Below are 23,216 nucleotides of genomic sequence, written 5' to 3'. Positions count from 1 at the left end.
AATCACTTTTTACCTTCTTTCATCTCTTTCTGCCTCAGCCCTCTCAACATCCTCAGCCAGAAAAATCTGCCTGAGTTCCCAAACCAAACACAAATTTTTAAAAATTTAGTTAACAGGGGGAAAGATCCCCTTTCTTCCTTTCGGTGGATGTGAAATCACTTTCCTTACTCTTGGCCCAGGCTCTCGCCGTGGAGAGCCTGGGCCGTAGGCAGCAGCCTCACGTCATCGACAGAAGCGTCGTTTCTCACAGTGTGTTATGGAGGAGTCGGAGCAGCTGTGTGTGCTCCTGGGCTCGTCCCAGTGCGTCCCCTCGCTGCTGCAGCACAGAAGGTGCAGGGGGCTGTGCCTGGGGGATGAGAGGAGCAGAGCTCCTACCACATGATCTGGAAAATGGGAATTCTATCCTCAGTCCCTTGGGTGTGTGCTGCTCCCGTCTGGGGTTATGCTCAGAGCAGTTATGCTCAGAGCAGTGGATTGGGACCCGGAGGAGCTATCAATGGTTAGAGTCTCTAGGCCCGCTGTCGATTGATTATCTCTTTGTCTGGGTGAGTTCCTTAACCTCTGACTCTCCCTTCCTGCTCATAAAAAGTGGTTAAAATGCCTTCTTTTCTCTGTCATTTATACGTTCAAGTCTAAACCAGTGTGAACTTGTTTTGAGCTTTCAAAAAATACCTACTTTTGGTAGATGTTTACCATACACCAGGCTTTGGATGCTCACATGCGCCACCTCGTTTTGTCTGCACAATTGTCTTCCCCATTAGGAGGAAAGGTGCTGTAGGTCCAGGGTTCAGTATTATCTACTGGCGCATCTCTGCCATCAGTGTGAGCTGCCTCCTGGGAGCGTCCTCCCTAGCAGCACAGGTTAGGAGACCAGTGAATTCAGTGTACATGCTTTTATCTATCTTATTTTGAATCCGACCTATGTTTTGGCGAGGAGGATGTGGGAAGATGGAATAAAAGAAGACAGACGCGTGTGGGTGGTAAATATCGCTTCTGGGAAAAGGTGATCAAGTCCAAGCTTGCGTCTGGGTGGAGCATGTCCCCAGGAGGGACAAGAGGAGTTTTCCTGTCTTTGTTTTGTATTTGGGAGCTTTTCAAAGCTGATTTTCAAGGTCCAATTGGAAGAGCCTAACCTCTTGGTCCTTTTCTATTGTCTTTGTCTTGCTTTCCTACAGAGTATTCAGGAGTTGAAAATGACAATGAAACTGAGCCTGTGCCTATGGCCTCTGCAGGTCGCTGGATTTTTCCCCTACGGCTCACTACTGTGTTTCATTCAAGACGACACACTGGTTCATTCCACATCCCGCATGAAATGCCCGGTTGCATTTGGTCCCTGACACCGTCTGAGCTGCTGCTTTGCATTTTGGTCCCCCCAGTGCTTCATGGGATTTCCCTTCTCTGCCCATTCTGATCCCAGTTGAAGTGAGGGCAAATGACTCATTAATACAGTGCACTAATGGGATTTTTTTTTCCTCCCCTCATCAAATTTTACCCCGATCCCACTGCATGAGGCTCCCTGCTGAAATCTCACAGGCCTGGTTTGGGAGGCCACCTCCTGGTTCTCATGTGGCTGAACCACGAGACAGGAAAAGACTCATTTCTAGATATTCTGTCCTGACTGATATTCAACTGTAAATATATGTTTCTTAGAAATCTCGATCCTTAGCGATGATTTACAGTGTCTGATGTCCTTATCAGGAATGAGACATGCTGCTGAAAATCGGTCTCTTCTCCTTCATCAGTGTAGGAACAAGGTTTAGTTTCACCTGGTTTTGGCTCTTGTTAGATCTGTCAAGGGCCATTTTCTGGGTTTTTATTTCCCTTCTAACATCTTCACTTCCCAGTTCTCCTCAATAGGAGGAGACACGCAAGATGGGATTTAACAGAATAGCCATCGGAAAGGCCTTGACACTTTCAAGTGCCAGTGGGGTTTTGAGCATCCCTTTTATCTTCCTAGTCATGTTGGTCTGGGTTCACCCCCAAGTGTGCGTGTATTCCCCGAGTATGCTCAGTTAGGAAAAGCAGTCCAGAGCGTGATCCAGCTGATGGAGAAGCAGTGGTTGAAGAGGCTGGCACTGGTGGGAAATGTCACTGTGCACCATGGTGACGGGAGCAGTGTGGGCCACCCTTACTAGGGAGTGGCCGGATGTGTGAGGACACTCAGGGACCTCTTGGCTTCCAGGCTTTCGGTGAGGGACTGCCAACTCCTCTTTTCTTCAGGCCATGTGCATGATCATAAACGATTTAATTTCTTCATTGCATTTCCATGTAGATTGCAAGGCTAACAGGATTTGGTATGAACTAACCCGCATGTCCATCCATCAAGCTGCCACCACCAGTAACACTGGGTTGAGAAGTGAAGCAGGAGGCCCTGGGCTGCACGCATAACTGCCTGCTTTCTCCCCCGTGTTCTGAAGGTGGTGACCTGCACATGACCCAGTTTTTCCGAGGTAATCTGGCTGGCCTGACGATCCGTTCCGGGAAACTCGAGGATAAGAAGGTGATTGACTGTCTGTATACCTGCAAAGAGGGATTAGACCTGCAAGTCCCCGAAGACAGTGGCAGAGGCGTGAAGGTAACACTGGCACCCACCTGCATGGCATCCACCTGCACAGCACTCATCTGCCTAGTCTTCACGACTTCTAGACCCCAAGTGTGGAGGCTTTTGGCGTAAGGTTTGATCTGTGATTGATCCTGAGCTGTTTTTGTTTTTTTTTGTTTTTTTTTTTTGTGAGGAAGATCAGCCCTGAGCTAACATCCGTGCCAATCCTCCTCTTTTTGCTGAGGAAGACTGGCCCTGAGCTAACATCTATTGCCAGTCCTCCTCCTTTTTCTCCCCAAAGCCCCAGTAGATAGTTGTATGTCACAGTTGCACATCCTTCTAGTTGCTGTATGTGGGACGCGGCCTCAGCATAGCCGGAGAAGCGATGTGTCGCTGTGCGCTCAGGATCCGAACCCGGGCCGCCAGCAACGGAGCGCGAGCACTTAACTGCTAAGCCGTGGGGCCAGCCCCATCCTGAGCTGTTTTTACTCATAACACCTCTAACCAAATGTGTGGGGTTTTTTTTTTCCCTCACACCAGCCAATTCCTCAACTCTCTGGACACCAACTCTCCAGGTGTTCCAGAATTCAATGCAGTTCAGACACTAACTCCCTTGAGGTCGCATCAGACCTCACGGGTTAAGGGCTCAGTCCCACAGGACTGCCCCCACTTCAGATGCCAGTTGCAAGTATCGGGCCCTTGGCTTACCCACACTTCTGTCTGACTTGGCTACCAAGTTGGGGGTTCCCACAGCCCCAGCCCGTTTTCAGGTTCAGTAATTTGCTAGAACTGCTTAGAAAATGCATTACTTACTATTACCAGTTGATTATAAAGGATACAACTCAGTAACAACCAAACGGTAGAGATGCGGAGGTGAAGGATGTGGGGAGGGGGCATGGAGCTTCCGCACCCTCTCCAGGAACTCCACCCATCCAGCACCTCGATGTGTTCACCAACTAGAAGCTCCCAAGCCCTGTCGTTTAGGGGTTTTTATTGAGGCTCCAGTACGCCGGCATGATTGATTAAATCATTGGCCAATGGTGATTAACTCAGTCTCCAGCCCCTCTGCCCTCCCTAGAGGTTGGGGGTAGGGCTGAAAGTTGCAACCCCCTAATCACATGGTTTGTTCCTCTGGCAGCCGCCCCCATCCTAAAACTATCTAGGGCCCCTCTAGGAGTCAGCTTATTAACATAAGCTCTGGTGTGGCTGGAAGGGGCTTGTTATGAATAATAAAAGATGCTCCTATCACTCAGGAAATTCCAAGGGTTTTAGACGTTCTGTGCCAGAAACTGGGGACAAAGACCACATGTATATTTTACACCACAGATCTGTCTGCGCCTTAGATATTTACCATCATATGAGAGGCTCTCGGTCACTGGAATTACCTGAGCTTTTCTTCTCCAAGTCACGAATTCAGATCTATCCCCAGCTAATCAGTCCTCTTCACCAAAGCGTTCGTGGCTTCAGCTTCTTGCAGTTACAGCCTTGTTCCTCTCCTCTCTCTGTTTGGCACGATTTCAGATCCAAGCCAACCCCAGCCAGTCAGTGCTGACCTTGGAGGGAGAGGACGTTGGGGAGTTGGATAAGGCCATGCAGCACATCTCCTACCTGAACTCCCGGCAGTTTCCCACACCCGGGATCCGGAGACTCAGAATCACCAGCACGGTCAAGTATGTGCTCGTTGTCAACCATAAACCTGTCTTTGCTCAGTGACCCTTGAGAAGAAAATGTGTGTATTTAGGTTTTTAAGACCACGCAGCCTCCCTTCTGTAAGGAAGGGCAAGCCATCGCTTGTTACTAGAAAGCTTGACTGAGAGATCCGAGTGATGTTTATTCATAATGTTCAGGAGCACGTTCGGGAGTGGCTGCCATCCTCCGTGTTTGTGGAATCCTGTGTGGCCCACCTGCTCACGCCCCTGGCTGTGTGGCTTCTGAACGGCTTCTTCAAGCCCTCACCCTTCCCGTCCCTTCTCCATTTCTTGTTGGCAGGTGTTTTAACGAGGCCGCCTGCATTTCAGTCCCTCCGGTAGATGGCTATGTGATGGTTTTACAGCCGGAAGAGCCCAAGATCAGCCTGAGTGGCGTCCACCATTTTGCTCGAGCGGCTTCTGAATTTGAAAGCTCAGAGGGGGTTTTCCTTTTCCCTGAGCTTCGGATCATCAGCACCATCACGAGAGAAGTGGAGCCTGAAGGGGAGGGGGACGAGGACCCCACAGGTAACAGCCCCTCTCCCTGGGGCAGTCACCCTCCCCTTGGCTCGACACTGGGCAGCTGAAACCCTACTGCTGCTGCCTACTCACCGGGCCCTTTTTCTCTGGGATTTTGGGTGATTTTAATGTTTTAATGCTGTTATTGGGTCTGCTTCTGGAATCTGACCCTTGGGCTAGATGATCTTTGGAAACCCACCGGGAGGGGCCTTTCATCTTTTTCTGGCATGATGTCAGAATCTGAGACGCACCTTGAGGAGGTTGGGAGGATTGGGGCTGTTATAGGAGATGCTGTTGCTCTCCTGCATCTGGGGATGTGCTCTTGCTGGCTGGTCAGGCCACTGAGGACAGCGTCCCCCCATTCTTGGGCCTTCCCAGTGGCCAGTCCTCCTAGACTCATAAAGTACCCCCAATTCTTGAAAGTGACTCTCCAGTACCTCTGTCATTGGTCCTTCAAAGGGCTCTATGAGTTTAAGGATGAGCTGGCAGGCCATCAAGGGTGACTCGCCTCCCTGGGCACCATGGCCTCTGCTATTTCTGGGTGGGCCATTTTTGCAGTTCAAGAGTCACTGGTGTCTGAGGAGATCGTGCATGACCTGGATACCTGTGAAGTCACGGTGGAGGGAGAGGAACTGAACCAGGAGCAGGAGAGCCTGGAGGTGGACACAGCCCACCTGCAGCAGAAGGGCATTGAAGTGAGCAGCTCAGATCTGGGCATGATTTTCACAGGTGAGAGGAAGTGCAGCAGGCCGAGAGGCTGGAGCAGGCCAGACTGGGAGAGCGAAAGCTGGACACTCTTAGCCCCCTGCCTCCTTCCATCTCAGAACTTAGAGTATCCTAGAGGAGATGGGAAACCAGGATCTGTGTGGGCTGCATACATTCCCCCAGAGGAGAGGAAGGGGAAGTGCAGGCACTGCCTTATAGCCTGTCCTTATAAGGGGAGAGAAGTTAGGCACATGATGACACATCCCCCTCGAGAGGGAAAACGTGCCCCTGCACACTTGCACAGTTCATTCCCACAACTGGAAAGCCAAAACGGGTGACCAGTTGGCTCAGCTGATCCAGGTGCCTGACTCCAGCCTGCCTTTGCCCATGGCCCTGGCTCTGTGCATGCTCGTAACTTCAGCTACCCAGCAATCTTCTCACCTTCGCCCCCGCAGGCGTGGACACCATGGCCAGCTACGAGGAGGTTCTGCACCTCCTGCGTTATCGGAACTGGCACACCAGGTCCTTGCTTGACCGCAAGTTCAAGCTTGTCTGCTCTGAGCTGAATGGCCGCTACATCAGCAATGAATTCCAGGTGGAGGTGAGTGCCGGGCTCCCTGAGAAGGGCCAGCAGCGCAGCAATTGAGTGCCCTGCTCATAACCCTAATATTTGCAAACGCCGATGCTGAGAGCATTCTTGGTGGCAACTATTTGGGTCTGTCCCACGAGTGGTAGTCTTTTCCAGCCTGGGGTCTGCTGCAGGTCAGAACTGCACAGGTTTGGGGTGATAGGTTACATACACATGGGCGGGCTGGGGTACAGACGGTGCTCCCCTTTCACAAGCTGCCTCAGCCCAAGAGTTACGAGTCGGAGCCTGAGGGACGTTTGGAGGGAGGTGATCAAGAGCAAGTGGCGGTTAAGGCCTTGGGGTTGGGGACAAGGCTGTTTCTACAGACTTGACACTGCTTTAGGAAGAGCAGCTCAAGGGAACGCAAGTTCTTTGTAGTTGTAGATGGCTGGCCCGGCTGTGAATAAATCCTTGGCCCAGGGTGAGGGGTGCTGAGCAGGGGCCTCACAGTGGTCAGAGGGCACTCGTCCTGCTCTGAGGTCTTCAGCAGACCTAGGTGGCAGCTCCCGTATCACCCAGGGCTTCTGTGGTCTGGAGAAATGGACCCAGGGTTAGTCTCAGCAGTTGAACGTTTACACTGTGAGGTCCCAGCTGCATGACGCTGAACCCATAGTGCCAAGGAATCGATGAGTGTTTTCTTTGAGCCGAAGGGACGGATTTGAAAGGAAATAAACGGTTATGATTTGTGCTCTTTCATGGGACTGTGGTTTTTGGGAAAAAGGGAGATGGTCTGTGCCATGCTTCTCAAACAACTGGTGGTGAAGGACCAGTGGGGGTGTTTGGTTTTTTTCCAGTCTGTTGTGGACAGATTCTTCTATAAAATACAATAAAAATGAGTTCTAGAATAGCGCTCTATTTCTTGGATGTGTGACAGTGTCAGTTGTTACAACGGTTTGAGTTCTCACCCTTGATTCTCTTTTGTCCTTTTCTCATCTGCTCACCAGCCCGGGTCCAGAGCCCACTTCGGGTGGCGCTGGCTGGGTTAGCATCTGAGCTGCATTTCCATTTCTCGGGCACATTCAGGCTGCCTTTCTGTCTCTCTGCTGCAGGTGAACGTAATCCACACGGCCAACCCCGTGGAATATGCCAACCATATGGCTGCCCAGCCGCAGTTCCTTCACCCTGAGCATCGCTCCTTCGTTGACCTCTCGGGTCATAACCTGGCCAACCCCCACCCATTCGCAGGTAGGGCTGTGGGGAAAAGCCTGAGACCCCCGAGCAGGGTCTGGGTAGATGCCCTTCCCCCTCCTGCCAGGAGCCCAGCCCCTGGCCAGCCTGCCTGTTCTCCCATGGCACACACGCGGAAACTAACGCACAAACAGGGCAGACTTGCACGGCCACGGCAACAGGGCACACAAGATAGACCCGGACTTGAAACTTGTGCTGAGGCTTTTCTAATGTTTCTCCCTGTTCTCTGGCATCAGGTGACACATTCAGTGTATGTCGTGGAGGAAGTCGAGGGCACAATGACCTTCTGGGTTAATGATGTCTCCCAATCTCATTGCAGCTGTCCCTAGCACCGCAACCGTGGTGATTGTGGTGTGTGTCAGCTTCTTGGTTTTCATGATTATCCTGGGAGTGTTCCGGATCCGGGCTGCACATCAGCGAACCATGCGGGACCAGGACACCGGGAAGGAGAATGAGATGGATTGGGATGACTCGGCCTTGACCATCACCGTAAACCCCATGGAGGTAGGCGTGGACGGGTGACCCCCCAGCTGAGAACCCCTGCAGGCCAGGGCCAAAGCTGGGCCCACCACAGAGAAGCAACTTGTGTGCTTTATGTTGTGTGATCCGCACGACGACTCTGTGAGGTGCAGGTGTCCCCTGAGGTCAGGTAGGTAAACTGAGGCTGAGAGAGGCCCTATTCATGGTCATGCCACCCAGTAAGTGTAGACATGTGCTCTTCCCAGGGCACAGACCCTGTGCATGTGACCCTTTTGTCTTTGATGAGGCGACTTCCAGCGTGGTCCAGCCCTTCCCTTGCTGTGGCGTGTGACGTGGGGAGTCCCTTCCTCTGCAGCTCTGGTTGGGTTGTGAGCAGGGCCGGGGGCTGGACTCAGGCGGCCGTCTCTTTGTCAGACATATGAGGACCAGCACAGCAGTGAGGAGGAAGAGGAGGAGGAGGAGGAAGAGAGCGAGGATGGGGAGGAGGAGGATGACATCACCAGCGCCGAGTCGGAGAGCAGCGAGGAGGAGGAGGGCGGGGAGCACGGGGACCAGCAGAACGTGAACAGGCAGCAGCAGCTGGAGTGGGATGACTCCACCCTCAGCTACTGAGCTGCCGCCCTCCCTCCGTCACTGCTTTTTCTGCTTCAGAAGACTCTGCTGTCATCTGTCGTACCAGTCCCAAGGGTCCACGATGTACAAAGTCATTCTGGCCAGTAGGTCTGCAGACCCTCCCCATCACCGATCTTCTGCCCGTGCTTGGTGTGTAGGACTGTAGGCTCCCCCTTGCCCCCCGCCCGGATCTCTCTTAAGTTATGTCATCTCGCTCTGCGTGGCCCCCTCGCACCTCCAGAAAAGCTGCAATGACTGGACTCGTTGACAAAGGGTTAAAATTGCTCACTCCTACCTAGTAATCCTTTTTTTCTTTTTTTTTTTTAAAGTCTTTATTTTTTCCAAACTAGTGCATGTATAAAGTGGCAGAGTGGGGATTAATATGTAGATGATGAACTGACTTTTTAATATTTTGTAAATAAATCGGGATTCCTCGTGTCCTCTGTGCTAGTGTAATCCAGGACTGGAATGCAAAGTGAGGTGCGAACACTGAGCACAGGAGAGACCCCACGGGCTCCTGCTGCCCCTCCACCTGAGACAAGGAGAAAGGGGCCTGCCCCACGCAGGCAACCGGTACACTCCAGCCTCAGGTCTCAGGTCTCGGTGTGTAGCCAGGGCTGTCAGGGGGCACGGACTTTGGTGCGCTGCTCAGCGGGGATTGGAGGGGGGGGCAACACGACCGGATCAGGGACCCCTCTTTGGAGGCTGGAAATGGCCAGGTGTTTTCTTTGGGATTCTGCCCATTTCTAATTTGGCAGAGGGCTAGGGTCCCGGCTTCTTTTGCACTCTCCTCCGATGGCCGGCAGCGCTTCTTGCGGGAACCTGGACTCATCGCGAACAGCCTTGGGGTTCCTACTTAACAGACATATGTTTCCTTGCTGCTGGGAGTACGTATCCATTATAGAGATGGTGCAAGCCGCCTTACCCCTTGGTTTGGGGACGCAATAGGCCTGAGTGATCTGTACTCTGAACATCTGAGGAACAGATTCCCTGGAAGGACACCGAGTGGCCTGAAGGCAAAGTGCTAGATTTTCCCCTGAACAGCCCGTGCGCTCCTCTCTCCTCCCCAGAGCCCCTGGTGAAAACCACTCCCCAGGAGCAGGCAGCCCTGCTACTCTGTGCGGTGGTGAAGGACAAGGCGAGAGCAAGTCATGAGCTGACACCTCTAGAGCACTTTGTTTTTAATGTACATGTAAAATTTTAGATTTCTAAAACGGGGGGAAATAATTTTGAATACTGTTCTGTGATCATAACTGCTAGTTTTGAGGACACTGCCGGCTGTCCTGTGTCGTGTGTGGCCATCCTTCCATGTACCGTCACTGTAGCTGCTCTGTTAGACAATGGATAGATGCTGACGCGGAGCCGAGACCTAGCGCTGTCTGGAGCTGCTGTGGCCTCACTTTCGGGTGTGTATATTGATGATAGGTCAGGAAGTGTCAACACTACAATAAAGTTCCCGTTCTAACTCCACCAGGAGAGTGCTGTTTTCTGTCTGGTCTTTGTTTTAATCTTGCATTCTCTTTCTTTTTGAGCTAAGAACATAACATAAAAAGGCTTTTCTTTCTTTTAATCGGCTTTTACCTCTCATTTCAAGGTTTCACAGAGTGCTGGTCTCAACCTACATCAGGTTATGTTGAACTCGCCTTCCCCATACAGAAACATTAAATGATTTTAGAAAAAAGAAAATATTCTGGCCAGGCACACAGGCCGTGCACCTAGACCCGAAATCTGTGTATGTGCCAAGTGTGCTGCCCACATCAGGAAGCACACAGACTTGTTTAAATAAATAACATACAATATAGACATACACTTGGCTTTTCCTATTTCCACACAGGCCAGGTGGGGCTCATGAATTCAGCACTTAGTTGGGAAAAAGAGTGTGGTCAGTGGTGCTCTGTGGGTGGCACTGATTGCTTATAGACTGCGCCTGCTCCGCTGCCTCTAACCAAAAAACAGTTGGCACCTGGCTGTTGAGAGGGCAGCTACTTCCGGCTCTGCTGAGCCTTGTAGGGCCTCTGAGGGATCAGCCATGTAGCCCGGCAGGTCCAGGTTGGCTGCTAATCCATCAGGATCACCTCTGGGCTCCTGCAAGCCCAGACTCCTAGCCCCATTTCCAGAGTTGGCTTCAGAAGGCTGGGAGAGGCCCAGGAACCTGCATTTCTAGAGCTCCTCAGATCCACCGAAAGTTAAGCCTGAACCGTTTCAAGCTAAGTACCATCAGAGAAAAAGATTCTACCATACCCCTAACTCTCACACTCTGGTACCTGATTATTCACAGGTTCTCAGAGACTTCTGGAAGAGGAGATCAGGTCCTCCTTACTTAAAACCTGCTTTGAGAGGCAGGTTACAGATAATTGCACGAAGTACTCTGACCTGCCTTCACTTTGATCCATGACCAGGATGAGCTAAATCAAGCTCAAATGTTTGTAATGTGTCTTGAGGACGGACCAGCATAGATCCTACTTCACGGGGGCCCGGGCTGTTCTCCCGAGCCACAGAGGTTCAGTACGTAGTTTGGTTACTTTTTTTTCTTACCCGCAAACAAAATCGCTTTACAGCAGAGATGAGAGAATCCTGCACCCAAGAGTCACTAAAAGTGGGAAGCAAGCATCCCTGGATCTAGAGAGTACCCAGGCTTCCTCTGGGAGCCGCCTGGAGCTCAGTCAACGGAGAGCACGAAGGAGGGGTGAACGGAGGAGGTTTGGGTGCCCTGTCTGCACGGCAGGCACCAGGTAGCTGCCAGGCGACCAGACCCGCACAGCCTGGGAAGAAGGCAGGCTCCCTAGTGGGGAAAAGATTCTTTGCTGGGTCCAGATCTGCCAGCTGGAAGACTTGGGGTTACAATCCTCAGCAAGATGCAGCCTTGAGGTGCCCACCTCACAGTGTCTTCTCATCAAAGCCCAGGGCTCTGATTGGGGACGCTGGAGGGCAGCACCGCCCCCTGCACAAAGGATGCATTTCTGTTTATGGCTGTTAAGTTCCTGAAACATTTCAAGTCATAAATAAATAACAAGTGTAAACAAAAGGCAGCTGTGTAGGTTCTTTCCCATGGGGTGCAGTTCAGGCTTTTAGGCCCCGAAGGACAGCTGAGGGTGCCTGGTTCCCAAGACGGATGGGTTGCTCGTCTCCAGGCCCAGGGCTTGAGGGGCTGGTGTGCCGCAGGGAGGGAGGGGCTGCTATTGCCTGTTATCTTTGGACACATTGTGGGCCAGCCAATTCACTTTGGTCTTCCAGCTCTCCCGGAGGGCTTCGTTAAACTTCACTCGGAAGTGCTTCAGAGCCTCCTCCTCCGTTTTTCCCAAGGCCAGAGAGTCCTGAGACAAAATCATCAGAGTGAGCATTAACACAGCGGGCCTGGTCCCTGCTCAGTAAGGCAGCCCCTCCTGCCTCCGTGTAGTTCCGCCCTCTCTGGGCATTTTAAATTCCCTCCTAAAAGAACTGCGTGGAGGGAGCCACGCAACATCTCCCTTGGGAAAAGCTCTTTATTCTGATCCCAAGCCAAGACAGGCCCCCTGACCACCCACAAACTAAGATGCCAACTCGTGCCAGGAGGTCTGGGCCCCAAAGCCCCACAGGTGGACGGGCGGCCTTGCCTTCTCCACCGGAAACTCACTCACTCCAGGAGAAGGGAGGGAGGGAGCAGCCTCATTCTGCAGGAACTGGGCACCCAAAAGAATACCTGGCTGGGGCTTGCGGCCCGACCACACCCTTTCCCTGCCCCAGAGTCACACACACTGAAGACAGAGGAAGGACAAGCATTTTTTAAAGCGTAGAGGGCACCATATCTAATCCAGCCTGCTTGTGGTACAAGTAGAAACGTGCAGCCTAGATAGGACAGGCCGGTGGACAAGGGAGGTCCCAGCCCACCCGCAGCAGAACTGGGGCCAACTCTGGCCACTTCCCACATGACCCCACTGCTCGGTCCCCACACGACCCCATTGCTGGGTCCCGGCGGGCATGAGGACGGGAGTCGGGAGTGCCCTGTGGGGTCCACACACTCAGGCCCCCTAGGGCGTACTGCTCGGAGGCAGGCCTTGGGAGGCCAGGCTCCCTGCTCTGCCCGGCAGCCCAGCCCTGGCGTTTACCTTGAGATACTGGATGTCTTTAGAGCAGCTGAGCTCAGGCAGGCCGGCCGCCCGCATCAGGGCGAAGAGGTGGAGGAACAGCAGCCCGTGGCGCCGCAGGATGGTGTAGGCCCTCTCACAGTAGCTCCGAAACCTGCGGGGGGCCGGGGTGGGGCTCTGGGTCCTCAGCCACTCCCTCACCCTGTCACCCCAAGCCAGGGGCCCGCAGGCCAGCCTGCCCTTGCCCTGGAAACAGCCGTACACACAAAGCCCCTACTTTCTCTAATTGCCTGCCCCCCCAAGTCCCAGCCGGCCTCCTCCTGCAGGACTCAGGAGCCTTTTCCCCACACTGCCCCCTTCCAGGGGTGGGCTGAGAGCTGGTCCCTGTCCCTGCACTTTGCCTGGGGCCCAGGCACCAAAGGGCAGCTAGGGGGTCTGAGGCGCCCTCACCTTTCGAATTTCTCACTATTATTAGTCTTCCCCTGCTGGATCACGTGGACAAAGTCATAGGTGAGGATGAATGGGACGCGCTCACGGTTGATTCCAAACTTGGTCTTGAAATTCCCCAGAAAGTGGCCAAAATCAATGTGGAACAGCTAAGGGGAGGGAAGGGCAGAGACTGAAAAGGAGTCAGAAAGGAGTGTGCCTTGGTCCATAGGACGCTGCGGAGACAGAGGGACCCGGAAGGGCTTGGAGGGGCCTCTGCCTGGGAGCCATGTGCAGAGCAGACAGGTCCGGGCAGGGCCAGAAGATAGGTGCTGCCCGCATGGCAGCCCCCACGCTGCTCCTACCTGTCCGTTCTCGCGGATCATGATGTTGTCGCTGTGCCGATCGCCGATGCCCAGCACGTACGTGGCCACACAGTAGCCAGCGCAGGAGAGTGTGAACTCCTCAATGGCTCGATCCAGGGCCTCCCTGGGTGAGGGGAGGAGGGGAGATTGGAAACCATGGCCACACTATTTTGCAGCTTCTTCTACCAAGAGGTGGGGTTCCATCCCCTTGAATGTGGCCTTGTGACCTGCCTGGACCAACGGAACATGGAGGAAGCGATGCTGGGCTCATCCCAGAGCCTAGGCCTTAAGACACTTTACAGCTCCTGAACCTTCCCTACTGCCACAGAAGGCAGCTGAGGCTGGAATGAGAGGCCACACGGCTGACAGCCAGCGCTGAGGCCCCAGACATGCAACCCTCCACACCCAGTCAAGCCACCAGATGACAGCCGTCGCACGAGTGATGACAGCAGAACCACTGAGCTGAGCCAGCTCGAGCTGCAGACTTGTGAGTCAATAACAAACGGAGGTTGTTTTATGTTCCTGAGTTCAGGGTGGTTGTTCCCGGCAACAGATGACTGATACATTGGGGAATGGAGACCCAACCCCCCTGACACAGACACGGCTGGTCCTCGGCTGGGCCAAGAAGCCACGGAGACTGTCCCAGGCCCTTCCTCTCACTTTTTTTTTTTTTTTTTTGTGAGGAGATCAGCCCTGAGCTAACATCCGCCAATCCTCCTCTTTTTTTTTTTTTTTTTTTTGCTGAGGAAGACGGCCCTGGGCTAACATCGGTGCCTATCTTCCTCCACTTTATATGGGACGCTGCCACAGCATGGCTTACCAAGCAGTGCGTCGGTGCGCGCCCGGGATCCGAACCAGAGAACCCCGGGCCGCCGCAGCGGAGCGCGCGCACTTAACTGCTTGCGCCACCGGGCCGGCCCCCTTCCTCTCACTTTTGACTCCCAAACCACACCTCTTGGAAAGAAGGCCTCTGTCCCTGGAGCCCTAAACCTACCCAGGGTTCTTGGACTTGAGCCAGTTGAGCAGGGCATCCTTGTTGAAGGCGGCCGTGGCTGCCATGTTGCTCTTGTTCAGCTGGATGTTGGCAATGGTGTCCGAGTGAAGCACCACCTCAATGAGGCCTGTGCGGTCCCCAGTGGAGAGGCAGCCATAGGGGGTCATCCTAGCCAGGTGGGGGAAGGGGCAGAGAAATGCCACGGTCAAGGGCTGTCCCTGGGGCTGCCTGACCCCTGAGGAGCTCAAGACACCAAAAATAGTCACAGGAGATGCTACTCAAGTTGCTGAAAAGGAGGAGAAAGGTGCTGAGGAGGAGCCTTTGACCCCTGGGGCCCTGGGGCCCTGGGGGAAGGCTCCTTGGAGAGGTCAGAATGAGCACCCCAGATATAGAGGAAAAGTCAGCACTTCAGCTGAGCTCACATTTGCTCAGAGAGAAAAATCCACATGGCTTGGAAAAAGATGTCACTACTTCCCAAGATGGGGCAGGAAGCCAAGGATACTTGGGGCAAAGGAAAAATGGAGTAAGACAGACGCTAGCGCCAGGCCTGGCCTGCTCCACCCTCCTGTGGCTCTGTTGCCTCCCTTGGCCCTAAACTGGTCCCTGCTCTTCTTGGAGGAGCCGTTTTTCCTGAGGTGGTAATGTTGGCGTGGAGGGGACCCCTCCAAAGGGACAGAGTCCTAGACCTGAGGCAGGCACAAATGGATGACAGGAGGGACCCTCACCTCAGGTCCAACCCCTCCTGCTTCCACAGAACGTCCATGAGCTGGATCATCTGCAGAGTCAGCATGTCCTGGCGGAGGTCTGTGCAGCGGCCCCCGGAAGCAAAAGCCTGAGTTTCTAGTGGGTTCTCCACTCCCAGCCATGCCCAGGCCCCAAAGTCCCGGGACTTCTCCTTGGCTTGCCCTCCAGGAGTCGCCCCCCAGGGTCCCCCGAGGGCAGTACGGGCACGATGTGGGAAGGCCAAGGCCTCAGCAGATGCCTCCCCACCAGGGGCCCGCCTGCTCACCATCCCCGTTCTTAAAGATGATGCCCACACTGCCATGGCTGCCTGCCTCCTCGTTGCTGTACATGACCCACAGGGGCTTCATCTTGGAGTCCATGAAGGTGCACTGCTCCACACTGCCGGGCCAGAGAGCGGTCAGCAGGACCCCTGCACGGGGCCTTCGGGGAGAGGGGTGGCGAGAGGAGGCCCTCGCGGGGGCTCAGGGCTCACCAGACTTCAGCCAGCAGGGTGCTGGGGTCGAGCGGGGACTGCAGGTGAGAGAGCGCCTCCAGGTAGGTCTCCTGGCGCATGCACAGGTGCATCAGCTCCTTGGTGTGGGGCTTGGTGGCCTTCTGGGAGCTCACTTTGACAAAGTCGTTCAGGGCCTTCAGCTTGCTCAGTGCTTCCCCCTGGCCGGGAGAACGGGAGGGCAGCGTGGGCAGGCTTGGAGGGACAGGCTCTGAGCCTCAGCTCAGCCCAGGTGATTCTAAGGGGCCCGGCCAACCCTGCCGGCAAGCGGAGCCCGCCCTGGGCAGGGGTGTGGGCGGGGCCTCACCTGCTTCATCAGCACCTTCATGTGGTGGGTGCTGCCCCGGCAGTAGGCCTCCATGATGAGGCCGAAGCGCAGGGCCACCGACGGCACGTGCATCTCAGACCTGGAGGGGGGAAGAGGGGCTGAGCGTCACCTGGCATGGCCACACCGCGCCTCCCAGCCCGGCCAGGACACCCAGGCCGGCGGGAAATGTGAGGCCAGCAGAGGAGGCCCCTCCTCCCCATGGCCTTCCAGGGAGACGCAGGGGCCCGGGGAGTCCAGCTACCGGAGGTGCCAGAAGAGGAAGTGGCCGATCTTGCGGTTGGCCAGGGCCCGGTCCAGCAGGAATTTGGTCAGCTCGCAGTCGAGGTAGGACTCGTACTTGAGCACCTGCACCAGCTGCAGCAGGTACTGGAAAAGCTCATCGTCCCTGCAGGGAAGGGAGGCCGGCTGGGGCCCGGAGCTTCACGGCCAGGGACGGGGGTCTGCAGCTGGTGAGAGGGCAGGGCAGGAGCCAGAGGCCCGCCCCACCTGAGCAGGTCCCCAGGGAAGGTTCAGTCCCCACTTGGTGCCCGCTTCCAGACAGTCGGGGCAAAGCCGCCCTTCCAAGGAGCAGGGAGCCCGTGGGACTCACGTCAGTTTCCGCAGGGACTTGATGGCGAAGGAGCCCACGTGGCGGTCAGGGAAGCTGAAGTCCAGCAGCTCCAGGGCGCTGAGCACGGGTAGCTCGGGCCAGGAGCACAGCAGGTAGAGCATCTGAGGAGTGCGGGTGGTCAGGGCGTGGGGCGGGCGCAGGCTGCATCTGACTCCAGGCTCTGCCCCTCCCCCGGGGCCCCTGCCCTGCCGCCCACCTGGGCCACGTCCTCATGCTTGTTCCACTTGGTGACCAGCAGCAGCCGGGCCAGCGCCTCGGGGAAGTGCTCCTGGACCTCGTGCCGCATCTTCCACACCAGGTCCTTCTCGTGCTCGTACAGCTCCCCGGACCCCCGCCGCTCCAGGATCTCCCGCAGCTGCAGCTGCTGAGGGGCACAGGACAGGGTGAGGGCTGCGGCCCGGCTCCTCGCCACACCGCCCACGGCCCCGGCCCCCAGCTCACCTCCTCCTCGGTGAAGCGCCCATGCTCCCCGGGCCGCCCCAGCTCCAGGATCTGTAAAGAGAGAGGCCCTGCTCTCAACGGCGCCCCCAGGGCCTGGGCCAGCCCTGGCAGGGCCCCAGGGTGGGTGTCAACACCTCAGCACTACTGAGCTTGTGGGCCAATGACTCTCAGGGTGGGGACTGTCCTGTGCACTGTAGGGCATTTAGCAGCACCCCACCCACAAGATGCCAGGAGCATCTCTCCCACTATTTGTGACAACCAAAAATGTCTTTGTACATTGCCCAAAGTCCCCTGGGGGTAAAGTGGTCCCTGGTTGAGAACCACTGCTCTAGGGCACATGAGGATTCCAGAGAGTTAAGGATGCTCCCAAATGTGTGTGGCAACCCAGCCCTCAGCCCTGGGCAACGCACGGGGTGTGAGGACCATGCTCTGGGGAGCCCAGAGACAGAGTCAGGAAAGTTCATCTTTAGCCCCACAGCCTCCGGGCAGGGTGGGTCCTGGACCCCAGGTGGCAAGGAGGCCCCTCACTGACCTTGTCCAGGGCAGGGTAGTACACAGGGTGGGGGGCCACCTCGGGGAGGCAGATGACCAGGGTGGCGGCACTCTCAGTGTTGGGATTACTGCGCACGGTTCCTGTGGGGTTCAGCAGCTCCCCTTTCTCGTCTGGACACAGGGACAGATGGAGTTGCACGGGGAATGCCACCATGTCTGGGACCCCTCTGCCCCGCGCCTCTCTCCCCTGGCCTGGGCCGACCTGGGACGGAGGGCCACATGTAGAGGCAGCATTCCCCAGTCTTGAGCTGGTCCTTGTAGTCAAACAGCATGAGGTTGGCCCAGGCGATGGGGCAGTCCTGGGAAGAACACGGGCAGGTCAGGGCCAGCTGCCAAAGAGCCTCCATTTGCTCATCTGCAGGATGGGCCCAGCCTCCAGGCCATGCTTCCCTGCCCTCACCCAGACTCCCTGTGAGGAAGCCACCTCTCGGCTCCCTACTACTCTAGGCTGCATCCCCATTCCCGGCTTCTTTTTTTTTATAATTTTATTTATTTTTTTCCCCCCAAAGCCCCAGCAGATAGTTGTATGTCATAGCTGCACATTCTTCCAGCTGCTGTATGTGGGACGTGGCCCCAGCATGGCCGGAGAAGCGGTGCAGCAGTGCGCGCCTGGGATCCGAACCCGGGCCGCCAGCAGCGGAGCGCGCGCACTTAACCACTAAGCCACGGGGCCAGCCTCCCATTCCCGGCTTCTTGAGAAACCCCCAAGCAAACCACATCAGTCCTGGAAAGCTGGCCCGGCTCAGCTATAGGCGAGTCAGCGTGGCTCAGTGGCCAGTCACATCCTGGGCCTGGTGACTCAGTACCCAAACACCACTCCTCCCCGGCCAGCTGCTGATTCAGGAGCCATGAGGACTCTGCCCCTGTGAGGACAGTACATTTGTCCTTCCACCCCAGGGAGCTGCCTCCAGGTTCCTGCAAGGACCAAAGGCCCAGGTCCAGATATTCTGAGTCACCCTGCTCATGAGCTCAGGAAGCCAGAGGCGTCACAGGGCAGGGGCAGTGGCCAGTATGGGATGGGTGGGGAGGCCAGGGGCTGCAGGCCCTCCCCGGACCCCATCCTCAGGCTGTGTGCCTGCTGGGAGCAGGATGGGGGTGGCCCCCGGGCTGCAGGACTGGAGTGCCCTGGCTCTCTGAGGCCCGGCCCCAGCCTCCCGGCCGCCCCACACACCGCCTTCTTTGACTTCTTCTTGGTGGAGCGAGCCTTCTTGGCCTTCTCAATCACGGCGTAAAGTGCAAAGCAGAGACGGGCCATGCGTGGCAGGTCGCAGACGTTGATGTCAAACTCCAGCCGCTGCTTCCACACAGGCTCCGAGCACACGCTCACCTCTGAGCTGGACACCGTCTTGCACAGTGTCTCGTTGCCATGGAAAAGCCCAGCCTGTACCACCAGCTGGGGAAGGTGTGGGTGCGGGGTGACAGGTGGCAGAGGCTCAGCCTCCCTCTCTCCTCCCAGGGTCTCCCACCCACCTAAGGCTCAAATCTCCTCCCGAAAGGTCCTCACTTCACATGGGTCTAAATCCCACTTCCCACGTGGAAGAAGGCAGTGCAAAAGAGGCATGGCTGTGCATGGGCAGCCACTCTCAGCTCCCCAAGGACCCTGGGGGACCCCAGGGCATGTTGCTTCCCTGCTCTGGGCCTCAGTTTCCCCCTCGGGGCTTGGGAACTCCAGGGGACCTTCTAACTCAAACACCCAAGGGTTCCCTCCACTGCTCAGAATTGGATGAGCCCCCTGTGGGCAGGGCAGGATTTATTGCCCCTGCACACCCCTGCCCTGCCTCCACCAGCTCCACCGTGACGGCCCGCATCGCCCAGCCAGAAAGCTGCCCCGGCCAATCGCCAAGCCCCCAGCTCCAATCCTCCATGATTCTGCCAGGGGAGGCCTGCTCTGCTTCTGAAATTACCCCAACAAAAAGTGCTCCCCAAAGAGACCCAGCCTCTGCGGACCCAGGTTGCACGTCCTGCAAATGGGACAATAAAACCTGCACTTTGCCGGCTGTCCTAAGGACGGAGATGGGGTGTGTGAACAGCCCAGAAGTGGGCTTGGCCCCCTGGGGTGAGCCACCTGCTGCACACACCTCCCACAGGCACCCTGGGAGCCCCAAGGTCCCTGGCCCTGCTGGAGCGCCTCCTCTTCCGCGCCTGTCACCTCCCAGACTTTGTGGTTCCCACATCCCTGGGCTGGGCCTAGCCCCACAACCTCCACCAAAGTCAAATACCCAGAACTCGCTGGGCCCTGTTTCCACGAATCAGCCTCTCTGGCCAGCCAGCCTGCTCCCCTCCCCCCTTCCTGTTTTGAAGCGGCTCACAACCACCCCAGGCAGGGATGCTGGGTAATGTGGTCAGGTGGCTTTCGTGTGACCCCCGTTCTTCCTCTGCTGCCCGTCCAGGACACAGCCGCCTTGCTTGTGCAAAAAACATACCTCCCCCTGCTCCATCCCAGAAGCCCCCTACCTTCATCCGCTCGTCGGCATTCACTTTGCTGCCCTGGATCAGCTGGATGTAGAAGGGCTGCTCCAGGGACCACAGGGACACAGAGGAGGGCTGAGGAGGGCGGAGGGGAGAAGCACGGCGGTAAAGCAGAGGAACCGAGGCTTGGGGCGGGGAGGTTGCAGCCTGGCTGCTGACAAGGCCCATGGCCACTTGTGGGGGGAGGGGAGCAATGCTGCAGATTTGTGGCAAGGCTCAGGGACCTGCCCACGACACCATCCTTAGACCTGCCGTGCAGGTGCCCCCGGCGGCCCCAATGCCCCTGAGCTCTGCAGGGCATGGAGATCTGCCCACAGTGCAGGAGCAGGAAGAGCGTGAGGAGAAGACAGCCGAGAGCCAGGCCTGGAGGCGGCCCCCAGGAAGTTCGGGCAGGAACCCCCACCCCAGGATGTCAGTCGTGTTGGCCGCCCAAGCTCAAAGCCCCAACTCTCAACACAGACCAACCAAGGGGCATGAGACCAGGGGCTCCTGGACCCTCACCCAGCTGGGGGGCTGCCCAATAGGCTCTAGGCTGGACAACAGGTGGGAGGAAGGGATGGAGGGGAGGGTAAGCGGAGGGTGCCGGCTCACCTTCTTCATGGGAATGGGGGGCGGCTTGGTGCGTGGTTTTTGGACTTGGGGGGCAGGGTTGCTCTGTTCGTCCCGCATGGCGAGGATGGAGGAGTGGTGCACCATGGTCAGATGAGGGGTCAGCCCACTGTGCAGGCAGCTGCAGATATACTGAGATGGGGGGCAGAGTGAGAGGCGGACAGGGTGGCCCCAACCATTCCTGGGACAACTGGCTACCCAGGGACTCCCCCATGCTGACCACTGCCTATCCCAGGCCTTTGGGGGTCCTCTCCTGCTGGCTCTTCCGGCCCTGACCCACCTCCTGAAAATGGAGCCCTCCTTGTGCTGACGGGGAGGGCCAGCCCAGCAAGGAGGACGCTCCCGCCATGACCCCTCAATGCCTGGTTCATCAGGCTCAAGAGGGGCCAATGACCAGCTCTCCTCAGCCCAAGCCCCAGCCCAGAGCTGCAGGGAACCCAGGAGCGCAGGGCCCCTCCCAGCCTCTCCCCTCACCTGGAACTGGCAGAGGGGGTAGCTGCCATACAGGTACTCGAGCTTCCCGTTCACCTGCAGCGTGTAGTCCTCAGGCTGCTCCACCAGGGGCTGCCGGAACACCGTGGCCTTCTTCCGGAGGGCGTAGGCCATCAGTGCTAGGGGCACCTCCTTGGTGGACACCTGGAAGGTGAAGCTCTCCTAGGGGGAGGGGGGAGGGTCAGCCCTCACCTTTGTGGAGGGCCCATGGGGTTCTGAGGTACAGGGAGTGGGGTTGCCTATTTGCCTGTATTAGGCATCCCCTGCCCCTCAAATGTGAGCTCCATGAAGGCAAGGTCTGATGAAGGCACTTGGCTGACGCCCAGGAAATATTTGCTGAATGAATGAATGGACCAATGACCAAGGCCACTGAGTCATTCTGCCTTGTCAAACTTGCCTGGTGGGACGTTCAGCTGAGCCCCTCACATGCACGGACACCCCACAAATACCATCTGATGCTACTGGGAGGAGGGTGAATGTGGGGGTTGGTGGATGACTGGGGAGTCCCACAGATGAAGCATCCCCCATGCACATGGACGCAGCAAGCTGGCCGGCAGGAGCCAAGGGCTCACCTCACTGCCCTCGAACTTGACGTTGACCAGGAGGCCCCGGTTGGGGACCCGTAGGGTGCCGGCCCCCCAGCTCCCCGCCGAGGGCTCCAGCTGCAGGGGAAAGCTATATTGTAGCCAGGCCTCCCAGCTCAGCTGCTGCCGGCAGGCGGCTGCCTCCTCACAGAACTGGCGCATCTTGGAGCGAAAGTCATTCACTTCTGGGTCGCGCAAGGAGTCAAACTCGTGGAGGCCTGAGAGGCAGGGAGGAGCCGGTCAGCCGGTCAGCGTGGAGGGCAGGGGTGGGAGACAGCAGGGGGAGGCAGTGGAGAGCGGGGGGGGGGGACCTGGATGACAAAAGGTACCCCAGCAGGGGTACCTTTGCCGATGAGGAGGCTGATCTGTGAGTTGATGAGCTTCTTCACCCTGTCGCCCTCGCGGGCCACCAGGCGCAGGACCGGGAGGAAGGGCTGGATGTCACACAGCCGCCGCTGCTCGTCCTCCAGCTCCTGCTGCTCTGCAGTCTGGTTGACACAGGTGAACACGTAGGCCTCGGGGTCACTGAGCATGTGGAAGAGCGGCTCATACTGGGCTCGGTGCCACAACACCTGGAGGGACAGTCACCAGTCAGCCTCTTCGGCCAAGGCAGGCAGGGCCACAGGGAGCTGGGAGGCTGAGGGCAGGTGGAGGCTGGCCTCAGTCTGGGTGTCCCACCCTGCACGACCCTGAGAAGAGGGCAAAGACAAGATCCCAAGACCACTACCCTCTCCAGATCCCTTGAGCCCTGGCCACGTGGGTCACCAGGAGTCTCTGTCACTGCCCTTCTGTGAAGGGTGCCAGGTACGGGCTAAAATCTGGAACAGAGCAGCTCGTCCTACAGTCTCCCCTGTAGGTTATGGCCCGCTGGACGTGACCTCCAGGCACCCCCAGCTAATCATTCTGGGGTTCATCAGCCTGATTTTTAAATGTTGGCAACTAAGTGAGAAAAGTTTAACTCACTGAGGGGCCCACAAAACCCTCTGTGGCTGTGTTCACCTAAGGCTGTCAATGTGTGCCCTCAGGGCGAGGTGTCCCCAGGGATTGCTGGCGGAGCCATCCAACAGTCAAGCTTTAGTACAAAGATGATCACCGCTGAGTCACAGAGAAGATGGAAAAGGAGGGAACAGTCCAATGCTGCTACTATGGGAGATGGATAATTATGGTCCATCAACCCAAAAAGAGAGCACAGAGCAGTGACCCAGAATCTAGGGATACCTATAGGAACCACCATGGAGGGCTCCAAGATACATCATTAAGTGGGAAAAAACCCAAGCTGTAGAACAGCAGATGTAATTCAAGCCCATTTCCATAAAAACAACAATAATAAACACATTAAGTACTATAGACCAGGACTTGGCAAGCAGTGGTGTGTCAGGTTATGGGAAGACAGCCACATCCACTCATTTACACACTGTCTATGGCTGCTTTCGCCCTACGACGGCAGAGTTCAGCAGTTGTGATGAATCCCATACGACCAGCAAAGCGTAGAATATTTACTATCTGTCCCCTGGTTAAATAAAATGTAAAGAAATTGAAATCAAATTGGAGTGTGAGTGAGACTGCAGAGACGGATGTGTGTTACATTTCTGCAGTATTTGAATTTTAATAACGTGCATGTATAGCTCTGTATGCAGAAAAATAAGACTAACTTTAAAATGTTAACATACATAAAGTTAATAACAT

The 23,216-nt window shown here is 56.3% G+C and overlaps 2 protein-coding genes across 7 annotated transcripts in view; one reads left to right on the top strand and one right to left on the bottom strand.

The window, feature by feature from the left end:
• The window catches only part of CLSTN1 (calsyntenin 1), an 85,616-nt gene extending 75,784 nt beyond the window's left edge, over positions 1–9,832 (top strand). The window contains exons 10-18 of one of the 2 annotated variants that reach the window (XM_058552848.1): positions 1,176–1,232; positions 2,418–2,575; positions 4,064–4,212; positions 4,532–4,758; positions 5,308–5,478; positions 5,910–6,055; positions 7,132–7,267; positions 7,590–7,774; positions 8,165–9,832. In XM_058552848.1, coding sequence (XP_058408831.1) covers positions 1,176–1,232; positions 2,418–2,575; positions 4,064–4,212; positions 4,532–4,758; positions 5,308–5,478; positions 5,910–6,055; positions 7,132–7,267; positions 7,590–7,774; positions 8,165–8,362 — 1,427 coding nt within the window. In that variant the 3' untranslated portion in view covers positions 8,363–9,832. The remainder of the gene's footprint in view (positions 1–1,175; positions 1,233–2,417; positions 2,576–4,063; positions 4,213–4,531; positions 4,759–5,307; positions 5,479–5,909; positions 6,056–7,131; positions 7,268–7,589; positions 7,775–8,164) is intronic. The other variant, XM_058552847.1, reaches the window with a different exon arrangement.
• Positions 9,515–23,216, bottom strand: part of PIK3CD (phosphatidylinositol-4,5-bisphosphate 3-kinase catalytic subunit delta) — a 51,786-nt gene continuing 38,084 nt past the window's right edge. For 4 of the 5 annotated variants that reach the window (XM_058552843.1, XM_058552842.1, XM_058552844.1 and 1 more), the window contains 21 exons: positions 21,874–22,102; positions 21,519–21,748; positions 20,929–21,108; positions 20,437–20,586; positions 19,831–19,920; positions 18,548–18,769; positions 17,579–17,675; positions 17,357–17,487; positions 16,825–16,875; positions 16,580–16,747; positions 16,363–16,484; positions 16,015–16,158; positions 15,753–15,852; positions 15,428–15,606; positions 15,221–15,333; positions 14,937–15,015; positions 14,212–14,379; positions 13,218–13,341; positions 12,877–13,022; positions 12,448–12,580; positions 9,515–11,676 (listed from right to left, as the gene is read on the bottom strand). In XM_058552843.1, the coding sequence (XP_058408826.1) occupies positions 11,539–11,676; positions 12,448–12,580; positions 12,877–13,022; positions 13,218–13,341; positions 14,212–14,379; positions 14,937–15,015; positions 15,221–15,333; positions 15,428–15,606; positions 15,753–15,852; positions 16,015–16,158; positions 16,363–16,484; positions 16,580–16,747; positions 16,825–16,875; positions 17,357–17,487; positions 17,579–17,675; positions 18,548–18,769; positions 19,831–19,920; positions 20,437–20,586; positions 20,929–21,108; positions 21,519–21,748; positions 21,874–22,102 (2,994 nt within the window). In that variant the 3' untranslated portion in view covers positions 9,515–11,538. The remainder of the gene's footprint in view (positions 11,677–12,447; positions 12,581–12,876; positions 13,023–13,217; positions 13,342–14,211; positions 14,380–14,936; positions 15,016–15,220; positions 15,334–15,427; positions 15,607–15,752; positions 15,853–16,014; positions 16,159–16,362; positions 16,485–16,579; positions 16,748–16,824; positions 16,876–17,356; positions 17,488–17,578; positions 17,676–18,547; positions 18,770–19,830; positions 19,921–20,436; positions 20,587–20,928; positions 21,109–21,518; positions 21,749–21,873; positions 22,103–23,216) is intronic. The other variant, XM_058552846.1, reaches the window with a different exon arrangement.

The sequence above is a fragment of the Diceros bicornis genome, chromosome 13, assembly GCF_020826845.1.
Source record: "Diceros bicornis minor isolate mBicDic1 chromosome 13, mDicBic1.mat.cur, whole genome shotgun sequence".
NCBI lineage: Eukaryota > Metazoa > Chordata > Mammalia > Perissodactyla > Rhinocerotidae > Diceros > Diceros bicornis.
The sequence above is the reverse complement of the archived record's forward strand: the minus strand, read 5'-3'. Positions and strand labels throughout refer to the sequence as shown.